The 12,545-nt window shown below is 40.4% G+C and overlaps 1 protein-coding gene across 2 annotated transcripts; it reads right to left on the bottom strand.

Annotated features, from left to right (window-relative positions):
• Positions 1–16: 16 nt before the first annotated feature.
• On the bottom strand, positions 17–12,479 carry LOC135348056 (rho GTPase-activating protein 12-like). 2 transcript variants are annotated; one of them, XM_064546199.1, is made up of 16 exons: positions 12,339–12,479; positions 11,142–12,143; positions 7,230–7,409; positions 5,980–6,156; positions 5,414–5,512; positions 5,061–5,168; positions 4,656–4,708; positions 3,553–3,730; positions 3,199–3,297; positions 2,834–2,954; positions 2,255–2,320; positions 1,981–2,061; positions 1,572–1,748; positions 1,121–1,261; positions 801–906; positions 17–290 (listed from the first exon to the last, which is right to left on the bottom strand). In XM_064546199.1, the coding sequence occupies exons 2-16, from the start codon at positions 12,081–12,083 to the stop codon at positions 116–118; spliced, it is 2,703 nt and encodes a 900-aa protein (XP_064402269.1). In that variant the 5' UTR covers positions 12,084–12,143; positions 12,339–12,479; the 3' UTR covers positions 17–115. The 2 variants fall into 2 exon arrangements, with proteins under 2 accessions (XP_064402269.1, XP_064402267.1); XM_064546197.1 differs by having other exon boundaries at positions 12,324–12,479.
• Positions 12,480–12,545: the final 66 nt, after the last annotated feature.

Here is a 12,545-nt window from a genome sequence, read left to right on the forward strand (position 1 = left end):
CTAATATCAACACACATTTCTTGAAGATGAGAGCACTACATGTAACATAGTAAACATTAAACATTCATACAAACACAAGCGCTGCAATAAACTACTGACACAAACTGTACATAGTTTACTTCCGAAAAACAGACTCATAATTGTTAATCATTATCTCAACAATTCCATTCTGTACTGGCATTAGTATGGCCATTTCCATTGAGTCCATTTCTGCTCTCATTAATGTCGGTCCGAATACTATGGCTACATTGGAAGCCTGCATCTTGTTGACATGTCCATGCTCCACCACTCTGTGAAGAGAGAATGATCAGTTACTGACAGTACAATCTACATAGTACGCAAGTAGAACGTAAACACTGGTTTGGTTTCCTGGATATTCACCCTACACATTATTACATGTACCCAATAATATTATTTTGTCCGTATCCATTGAACTCTAAATCTGAAAACTATACATTCAGTATTCCAATATACAAACTTGGTATACTGAATACACATAATTATTGGAGATTACGCCCACCCTAATTGCATGCTACAAAGCAGCTACAGGTGGAATGGACTTAGCCCTACGGTATACGCATCACACTATTATTTTGTGAGAATGAAACTACGTGTACAATGTAAGGCTAGGGGAAAATACAACAAGGAAATTGAAATACAGTGTACATGTACATGTAGGTTCACAACGTACGGTAAGTTTTATGAACTACATGTACATGTATAGCAGTAAGTGGCTCTGCAGATACATGTTAAAATTATATGTCTTGGTTACAATCATGTACCAAAACAACTGCCCCTACTTTTTAAAGTGTTGTATCAGTGCCTTTAGTGTGCAGTAGTTGGGTTTTGGTAAGTCCATCACTCTTGCTACAATATTCTGTACTCGCTCTGCTTGAGACGATGCTCCTGGATAAAGACAAGTTGTGAGAATGAAGTAAAATTGCTTACATGCAGCCCTACATGTATATACATGTCACAGAGTGGCAGTGCAACCGAAAATGTTCAAAGGGTGGCTTAAACTACAAGGGTTCATAATATTGGTCAAAATAATAACAGTAAACCATAAACTGTGGTGCACATTATACGCTCACAATGGAAGCACATAATACACTAAACGTACTTGCAGAGTCTATGAAGCTCCTGAACATTCTGAAGGGAATGATAGGATCAGGCAACTCTCTGAGATAGAGTTTGAGACACCCGGTCACAATGTTTATGTCAGCCCACTCCTGATCGTCCAGGTGGATGAGATTGTCCTCTCCTGGTGAGGGGCCACAGTGACAGTGTTTAGCATAATTACTACAGTGGTACGTGTACTTAATTCTAATAAACGCACATCACTATCATAATCTTTTGGATAGAACATACTTGTGAGCATTGTACATGTACGTACAATTTCATATATTTGACAGTAACATTCATACACACTGACAAACAATAAGTTGAGACCGACGAATGCACTGTCCATGTACATGTTTCGAGTACAGGCTTGTTGCAGATACTGATCATACTTATTAATACATGTGCGTACTTGTACTTGCTAACACTATTATATAAACTCATGACCATACCTTGATCGACTTGGTATCTGAGTTTGGTGACCGAGGCAGCGTTCCCGGAGAGTCTGTATATACCGACAACATCAAGGCCCTCCTTTTCAATGTGCTCCATGAACCGGACCAGGAACCGTGGGACATTGCTCCCCTCTCGCTCACACAGCGTCTCCAGCTCACATCCAAACACTGGGTCTGTGGTTTAAATTAGTATTTAAATTATTCTGGAAAACTACGATACACAGTTTCAGATTACGGAGTGTCTGTCTAATAACTAGTCGATCATACACATGTACGAGTATGTGTGTACTAAAACAAAGGGCAATTAATTATACCACTCAACAAGGGGGTAGGTACATGTAGGATATTCATCACTGCCCTGGCTTAGTTTAAATGTACTCGGCTACCATCTGAGTGGTTTGCTTACCCTCGAGAATTCCTTTCTTTCTGAGCTGTTCAGCATGTGGCCTCTTGGCCATCAGTTTCTTTAGCCGCGTGCGCACACGAACTACACAGAAATGAGAAGCCAAGTCAAGCACATCCTTTTAACGTGTGACTCACAAGCAGTACAGTGCATGGTTCATGCACACTATAGGTAATAAAAAATGAAGCACACAATATTACCATGGCATACGCAATATACATGACTTGTACATCTACAGTGCTCATCACATACACATGTACATGACTGTACTCTGTACCTGATTTGTCTTCTGGGGTAATATCATCCATGAACATTGGGTCATTCTCATCATCAACAAGCTCTTCTGCAAATGGTGTACGTGTGCTCTTAAAGGAGTTGTGTACCAGGAAGTGAAGGTAAAGTAGTGATACTGAATCCCTAATTGTTGTGTACAACTAAAACCACAGTCCGTACATGTACATGTATACGTAAGCAATGTGACCTGGTCTCGAATAAGGGCCAGATCAAGTCTGAAACACAATTTGACCAAATACATGTATACTAGCTGAATGTGTACATACATGTACATGTACATTACACATAAAGTGTACAGATTACATGTATATATACCGCATTAGCAGGTATATTTTGATGGTATAAACTTCGCAGAATGACCGTTAGAAACGGATTTAACGTTTGCGGAATAGCAGCCTTTCTGCAGCATAGCAGCCTTTCTGCAGCATGCAATATTAAATTCGTGAGTATAAATTTTCGTAGTACATGCTTGATCAGCGAAAACCGTGAACATTAATTTTATACCCTTGAAATATCTGTACACACTATACGGTACATACAGACACTCTACGTATATACCCACCTGCATTACTGGTGGACCTGCCTAAAGCTCTTCTGCCCTTCTTGAGTTTGGGAGAGTGCTCCCCGTCGTCCTCTGGCAGGGAGTCCTTGAACCGCTCAGGATGATCTTTGTACTCCTGATTCTGAGGGGTGGTGAGTGACCAACAGATAGTTAGAATATAGCACAGTATAAATGCAATTCTAAGCTGATCAAAGATTACCCTTAGTGTGAACATCTTTTATACACAAAATGAAGCTCTTCCGATATAAATTAAATACAGTGGCAGATGTTGATGTAATGTACACTGCACTAAAAGGGCCCCTGGGTCTAGTGCTCACAGTTAAAAAACACAAATCTGTAAAGTATACAAGCACACAGGTACTTACAGTACTGTCTATGGTGGCTTGGATGGTAGTGTACCAGTTGTTCATGATGGGCATAGAGTCGGCTTGTAGCAAGAACTGCTCTCCAAACGGTGAGCTCACCTACATGTGTATATATAAGTACGGGGTGTGGGGCATGTATAACGACTGTTAAGACAACGTTCAGAGAAGAGAACAGAGCAATTACTTTCCACGAATAGCAGCATGAAACACGCACCTACATGTACACGTAAAGACAGTATGTGCACGGATGTGCTGTACACACAATGCTCGCTCAAGCTACTGCACATGCAGACTTATAATATACATGTAGATCTGGATAAGAATAACACCTCGACCCAGCTAGTGTGAAAGTACCTGAAAGGCATTCTTTTTCTTGTCTTTTTCCTTGGCGCAGGGGCGGATGGTAGCATGAAGGAGGGAGAATGTGGACAAGGGTTTTGCTCCTGATAACTCCCTGGACTTGTGGTCAGAATAGAACAACAACTCAGGGCTCTGTAGCATCACGTACAACTTCTGCCAATTGCTCTTACACCTGTGTGAGAATCAGCAAAACTTAGTGGTGTACAGTAAAAAAGATTATAATTACTGTTCCTCAATCTGCACTGTAAACAATGATTACTACTACATGTACATGTACATGTACGTACAACAACTGTAACAGTATAGCATGCTGCACACACATGACACATGTAGGAGCAATACTTGCATACTAGAAAATGAAAGCATCGTCGCCAGGTTTCAGGATTTTGCAATATCAAGCGGGTGATCGACAAGGTGCAGGTAGGAAATTTACTTGCTCCAAGCAGGTGGAAATTACCCGCTAACCAGCACTGAAATAAACCCTGGGTGCAGGTTGCTGATACCTCGGTGGAGTCGCCAAAGGTTTATGGCAATGAAGCTACTGCAGTACTATCAATACACACATGTACATGTACACTATTAAACAGTTATATACACTACACCTGCAGAGAATGGGATCAACCATGGCTAAAAAGGATCCTGAAAGTTCAAAGTCCATAATTATTAATGGCTACAAACTAATGGCTTTGCAGCTCTTTTCTCACTCTTAAGCGAGTTCTAGTGCAGAGCTAACTACTAAGTAGAATAGCTACGTTATAATATCAGATTTTGCTACGCAAGAGTCTGAAGAGTCTGCAACAGCCTTCAAAGTACATGTAAGCAAAACTAGCCATATTTGTAAATCCACCACAATTGCAATCCAAGAAAACGTGACTTAAAGCCTATAAAAACTCTTACTTGCATTTCATTTATCAAGCAGCTGTAACAGTCTACACATACCGACAGACAGGCACACTAAAATATACACCTCGCTTGCGCATCCGTACACCTAGGCATACAAGCTACAGGTACAGCAAGTCCACACACATGATGAAATCATAGATAGAAGAAAGAAAGGTTTCGTTCTTCTATCTACATGTATGATGTAATTTGCTCACTTTTTTCCCTGTGAGTCATGCACCTTCTTTCTGTGTACATAGCCATGCTTGTTCTGTAAAACAAGAGTACAAAATCATTGAATTTGTGAATTTGCTACAACTTTTTACAAGGATAGACGTGTACCGTACGGGTAGAAAATTTCGAGGGTGTAAATTTTCGTGCAATTCAATATTCTGTCTTATTTGGAAAATTTCGTGGGTAGTAAATTTCGTGGAGTTAGGGTGTGTCACTATCTCGCATGCGTAAACAAAGCCTTTGCGGGTTTTAATTTTCGTGTTCTGCAGCCACCCACGAAAAACGCGAAATTAAAAACACCTCGAAATTTTCTACCCGTAGGGTATGTATCCACTTGCAGCTACGTACTGTACATTGTTGTATCTCGACACTAATGCATGCATGCTCACCATTGAGCCTGAGAGAGAGTTGGCAAACACTCCGAGATGAGAGGCTACTGGGAAAACAGGAGCTGGAGGCATCGGCTTGATCTCTTCCACAGGGGCACGAGGTTGATTCTGTGTAGTTAGGGAAGAGGATCATACTAGAGGATCATACTATACAGTATGTGTTGTTATAATTATTACTATACATGTACATGTATTCATGCACTCCTGATGTACAGGTGTATGCTTCAAAGTCCACAGAAATTACCCAATAGTACACATTGTACCCATTTCTAGGGTTTGAACCTTTCCACAGCATCAGTTTTATAAACTCTGATTGCACGTACGCCAACAGGATGCATGATTGTAAAACTCACCTCTGGTTCCCCGGCGATAGGGGCTAGGGTGTCGTAAATGTTTTCCTGAGGGAAAGGGGCTCTAGTGGGTGTGGCATGAGCACTTTCAGTGACAGGAGCCTGGAAATGAGCAGGTACATACAATACTCCAGTAGAAACGCATCATTATACAATATACAATCTAGAGAGGAGGGTACCCTGGTATCCCCCCTATAAGTCTGATGATGTTATCAAAAAGTAGGATTTTCTACGTCATTAAAAAAAGTATCGTATGGTCCGAAACACACAAAAAACCCAAATTGCACCTACACTGTAAAATTTTTTCCGGCAAACAACCCCCAGACCCCCCTGAATTAAACGTTTCCCCCTCCAAGCTAAAAATCCTGTGTGAAACACTGACAGTGTACTGGTATGCAAATGTACACGTACAATATATATAAGAGAAGCAGTGTCACTAATTCATTCACCATGCTAGCCCAGATTTGCTTCCCATAAACAAACTACGTGTAACACATGCAGTACCTTAGTCTAGTACTGCACAGTGCATGTACAGGTACAGGTACGTAGTCATGTGTACCCTAGCCTACCTCTGCCACAGCAGGCAGCTCCCCCACAGTGAGGGAGGGGTTAGTCATATTGTAGTAATAGAAGTTGCCTGCTCCATCGCTGGCTACTGACCACCTCTCACCAGTCCGGGAGTTGGTGTAAATGGGTGTACTTGTAATCGGGTTGATTTGACGAGTCCACCCACGAGGAGGACGCTTCTGTAGAGTGTAGGGAGAGGGGGGTGGTTATATACACATAATTGTACTAGCATTGAGGTAAGACAGATTTGGATTACAAACTCGTAGAACCTTGTACGGACTATTACAGTAAGTCTGTTCTCAATACAAATATGCATGAATTTGATTACCATCCAATTAATGCATACACTGGATTGTCATACTTCAGTGCAAGAAAGGAGGAGTACATGTAGGTAAGAGTGGTACTTCTGCTCTGAGTTTCCCAATGAGCAGCAGACAAGAAGCCTTTATAATACTGTAACAGTGTACAATTATAATAATTAAGTAACTATAATTTTATGGCTGCTACAAAATATACCCATCCCCAATATTTCCGCATTGCTTTCCTACACATTCTAACATACCGGTAGAATGTACTTGCATCATGTGGGATGACAAGGCCTGGTATCATGCAGTTAATGGTACCAACAATTCCACTGAATTGGTAGTCAAGTTACACAGCTATATATTGTAATACAGGTGTTGTTGCCCAACAGAGCCTGTGTTGTAGACACAATAAACTGAAAACTAAGCCGGTTCTGATGGTGGATAAACACACTGGCTAAGGAATGTGGTTGTATGGGTTCACTAGATAAAACACAGGAAGTATTGTGAATACAACACGACTACTCGGGAGTTGATGAATAGTTGGCAATACAAGGCAGCACTGCTCGTCATTATTATATGCGAGCATAAAATATTGTGTTTTTGGTCATTATAAGGCCACGAAAACATTATTATTTATGCAATTAATCTTATTTCCTCGATTTAACGCTGCAGTTCTAATGGAGATTGTACAGGTCTCAAAAAAGGCCATTGTGCGATACAAACATTATGCGATATGGTAGGCACTCGTATAGTTTGTATCTAGCACTACAGTATTATCATTATTATTTCATTATGCATAAATGAATAATGAGGTCTGATTCTGTTTACATATCAGTTTACATAAGGCTCGGTTCAATCATGTGTATACATAATTAATAATAAACAGATACAGTGAACTTGTACACATTACTTATTATGCTTGTGAGATAATGACAGTGTGTACATACCTCCAACTGTGATTTGGTATTCTCTGCTGTGCTGTCAGCAGTCTCAGATGGGCGTGTCCATGAAGACTGACCCGTGGAGGTATTGTAATAGTAGAGGTGGCTACTGCTCGTCTTGTGCTCCGTCCAATCAGGTGGCAGGGAGGGTGACACCGGTGAGGAGCGCTCCTCCGTTCCGTTAGACTGTGAGTGTGTGTGTGTGTGTGTGTGTGTGTGTGGGGGGGGGGGGTATGGGAAACTGTTCACTAGGTACAGTGTACATGTACTGTGCAAGTTTATCGCGGCAAAGAACGTTCGGTTACTGTATGGGTGATTACACGGGCAACCAATTAAGAACAGCTGAAAGTGAAGACAACACACAGACTTCTTTGACTAACCTCAACTTCACAGCTGCAATACACAGTGAAGTAGCATTTAGAAACTGGTAGAGGCTAAATAAACAAGGAAGCCTCGTGTGCACACTACAAACTCTTTAATGCAAACTGTACAATGTCATACTGTTTGCACATAAGCAACTTCTTCACAGTAACCTACTGTAGTTTGGGCCGAACATTTAACGAATTGCCAACAGCAACTCTTAAACCTAATCCTACAGCACTTACAAGTCAGGCATACACTTACAAGTCAGGCATACACTGTACATGTAAAGGTTACATGTACACACCAAGAATCAACTGCAAGTGGTTCAACAGCTTCAGAACATGGCCAACAAATGACTTATCACACTTTGGTTCAAAGAAAATAATGATTCCTAAGAAGCAGTATCATACATGCAAGCAAATTAACATACACATAAACACATGCACACAAACAAACACACACATACACACACTACAGGATCAACTTGGTACGTGTCTGAGCAGTGAGCACACACAGACGACAAAATTAATGCATTGATGTACATGTACATGTATGCACTGCCTAAAGTGCCTAAAGTGCTTGACCACTAAATACCTGGGGATGAATACCATGTGTGAAAACAGACTATAAAACAACAGTTTATGGTGTGGGGGATACACAGTATGTAGGGTGTTTGTACATGTAAAGGTTACATGTACACACCAAGAATCAACTGCAAGTGGTTCAACAGCTTCAGAACATGGCCAACAAATGACTTATCACACTTTGGTTCAAAGAAAATAATGATTCCTAAGAAGCAGTATCATACATGCAAGCAAACACACACATAAACACATGCACACAAACAAACACACACATACACACACTACAGGTACGTGTCTGAGCAGTGAGCACACACAGACAACAAAATTAATTATCAATAAAGCACATTGATGCAAATGATGTACATGTACATGTACATGTATGCACTGCCTAAAGTGCCTAAAGTGCTTGACCACTAAATACCTGGGGATGAATACCATGTGTGAAAACAGACTATAAAGCAACAGTTTATGGTGTGGGGGATACACAGATGTAGGGTGTTTGTGATATCAATGGTGTATTAGTAATAATCAAGGGTAGGTGATGTACATGTATATCAGTGCCAGGAAGTACGGGCAGTTGCTCTAATTGGTTCATCATGACTGGTGCTGGCTACCAGCCATTGTTACTACATGTACATGTATGGCTCCCACATAGATGGCTATAAGGCTATAGATAACTAATATGAGCAAGGGACATACCACACACTGACAGACATTTAGTGTACATTTTGTGTACAAGTAATAATTGTCACAATAAACCTGTAGTCGAGTTCAACCATCCCAGTACAAACAAACAGTCACTTAAATGTACTCGAAAATCCAATACATTTTAATTAGGCATGAATATAAATCACAGTGCAGTACATCGTAGGTGTTCCAGGTAATGAATAAAGTGGAATGGCATTGTGGGTTAAACCAGTACACCCACTTGTGGCCATTACAGAGCCTCAAGGTCCCCACACAGGAGATCTCACTGTTATCCATTGCACATATTAGTTGACAGCCACAACAACAACTCTCCAGAGGAAATTAATACACAGAGAATTGCATACTGTAGCGTAACTATTATGCATCTACCATATTCACACATACGCAAATGCTAAAAAAATTATTGGCAACCTCTAAATGTTGAGGTACAGTACATGTACATGTACCTACAATTACACAAGCATGTACATGTACATACAGCACAAGTAATTGCACTACGCACTAGTATTTTGCACATGAGAATATACATTCAAAAACCTGGCTCAACGTGAAATATAAGGTGTATCAACAGCAACCTGCCCACTGCTTACAATTACATTCTGGTTAAAGGTATACAGACTTTTGGCAACAATGCAGGGAATTCTATCGCACATGTAAATTGGATCCTTGGGGGAGGTCAAGCTACATGTACATGTCATTGTAGGTGTAGATCGAGTGATAATTATTACAACAGCACAAGTGGTCCTACACTGTACGTACGCAAAATATATCAGCACATTTTTAAGTAGAGATGTAGAAATATAATGTAAAGAATATCCCCACTTACATATTAATGATTATATATGCATGGTGTTTACTAAGAATGAGAACTGTGTTTTGGCAACTGAAAATAAGACAACATGTTGAATTTCCGCCTCCACAGTCAGCTAGTATAGCCTGACATTTAATAAGGATATCACATTACAGTGAGGACCATATTGAGCACAACCAAAGAACTAATACTACAAGCTGTTTGAAAGGGAACTTGTGACGTGTACAATGAACAGCCAAATACCACAACACATACCCTGTACAACACACTACAAGTAACTAATTGTATTGTACGTACATTATAATTACATACAAATTATACAGAAAAGAAAAAATTGTGTAAGTATTTTTAGGTAAAAATAGGGGAAAATACACTAGACAGAATGTCTATAATTATAATAATCAATGCACATGTTCAGCCATTACTTAAGTTACTTACAGTATACAAATGTAGTAGGAAAGCACTCTGGCAACCAACTGTAAGCGTGCTACATATATTATTGTATAGTGTACAGTGTACATGTATGTACAAAATGTAGCTCAACCTTAAGACTATGGCCGAGCCATTACTGGAACACTGGAACTGAAAGGCCAACAAAAATAACATTTTATTGTGACAGCTGGTAAAAGATAAATCAACAACATAAGTGGAAAGCGAACCTTGACGGAATCAGTAGAGTGAAACCTGCTACAGAATTATGACCACTTGCATACAAAAGACAACCTTTGTTTTGAGACCACTCACTACTTGCTTCAACAATCCTATTGATTTGACCTCCCTACAGAGACAAACTTTCTATTGAGACTACTATTTTGCTGTTGGCCCATACAGACAGGTTTAATACACATTTAATTGTCTTACATCCAACATAAAAAGCACTGTAGCTACAGATACACAATCTGTGTTCGCAGTACAAAACATGGTTCCTACAAAAGAATTGTGATTGAAAGTACAACCCAATCTAAATTGACAATACACATACGTATACATATCTAGAGGCACAATGTGCTGCCCACCCAGACAATACTGCCCACTTGGTAAACTAGGCCCTTTATGGGCATTATTGTAACGTTACAACAGCTGCAGAAAACAATATACTGGTAATTAAGGTTTGTGTATTCTGCTCGGTGATGAGTGTACGCACTGTATAGGCATCCACGTACATAATCGCACTAGCTAGCAATGCTATTATCATCTTGATGTAGAGCATACCTGGCAATATGCAGCTATTTGTATCAATTAATACCAGGAGTACGTCGGTTGAATTCTATGCATGACTGGCTAAAAAATAAATTACCAAAGATATCTACATAATTGTACCATTTTCAGCACTAAAAACAAACTTCAGCATAAACAACAATACACAGTATAGGCTCAATAGCAATAACAGAAGCCATTAAGTTGAATACACAGACACTTGTAACTCACACCCATATAAACAAAAACACTCACCATGGAAGATAGATTGGACACCTCAGACTTTGGTGATGGCGTCTTGTGTAGATTGAGAGATTTAGCTGGGATGTCTGCCGGTTTGCTCGTCTCCGTATGCACAGGACGATGCCTGGGTCCTGAAGAACTACGCAATACACCATCCGACTCTTTGCTCAATTGTCGAGCAGCAAAGGCAGCTTCTAACGCAGAAGCAACAGCATTCACTCTCACTTGAGGCTCTGCTAGCTCAGGTGGCGATTCGTTTGTAGGACTTGTCACAACCATTGATTGAGGGCGTTCTCGGACGGGTTTTTGACCTTTCGGTTTTGTGGGAGGAGGGATTTTAAAGACAGGGCCGCTTTCTTGTGGTGAAGGCAAATCTTTAGGTGAATTTAGATCATTAGCTGTGCTTTTACTTCTCGGTTTAGAGCTAGTAGATGGTGCTGGAGGTATTTCTGCTGCCTTTCTGTATGAGGATTGACGACTCAATCGTTCGAGAACAGACAAAGGTGCAGTTTTACTCAAATCTACGTGGTTAGGTCTTTCTTCCGAAAACTTATCGAATGATCTCTTAGCAACCAGAGGTGGTCTTTTATGCGAGGGGGATATAACAGGCTCAGATGGATTATTGGCAACAACCTTGGGTAAAACTGTGGGAGCCGTACTTTTACTTCCCAGATCACCATTGGACTTTTCCTGAGTGGAAAGGTGCGTAATTTGTTTACGGACATCTGAAATGTTTTGATAGAGATTCTCCCTCTTCTTAGGTTCACTCTTGACCTCTTTGACGTAAACGGCAGGCACGTAGATGTCTTGAGCACACCCCTCACCGCTCCATCGTCTTACTTGCCACCAATCTTTATTGGATTTTGCCAACAGCTGGAACTCCTCGTCTTTCTTGAAGGATATTTTACAGCCCTCATACTCGTATGTGTAGTTGTACATGGCCCGGACTGCCATTCTTGAAGTTTAATACTGCACTACACCGGGTTTGAATGCACTCAATCTAGTACTCTAGCTCTGTAGAAGAATACACATTTACATGATGTTTTAATATACACAGGTAATTGGTACCCTCAGCCAAATGTAGCTGGTAAAGAGAACTGGACTAAACTAATTACCTAGCTACAATGTAGCTAGAAAACTGAACAACATAATAAAATTAATTATAAATTTTAAAGTGAACAGTTTGAATAGCACCTTTACGTTGCTTACTGCTTTAATGACACAAGAGACAGCTCTGGAGACTGTAGAGATATACAAGCAGTTACGTTATACACCGCCTAGCAAACTAGGTGGCTAAACTTAATGCCAAGTGTTTGCTCTTGGTTTGCTCTTCCGATCCTGCTCTTGCAAAACGAATTTGGCAATTATGGGGGCGGAGTTTCTATTAATTGTTCTTAGGCCCCTACATGTAGATCT

This window comes from Halichondria panicea, chromosome 14, assembly GCF_963675165.1.
Source record: "Halichondria panicea chromosome 14, odHalPani1.1, whole genome shotgun sequence".
Classification (NCBI taxonomy): domain Eukaryota; kingdom Metazoa; phylum Porifera; class Demospongiae; order Suberitida; family Halichondriidae; genus Halichondria; species Halichondria panicea.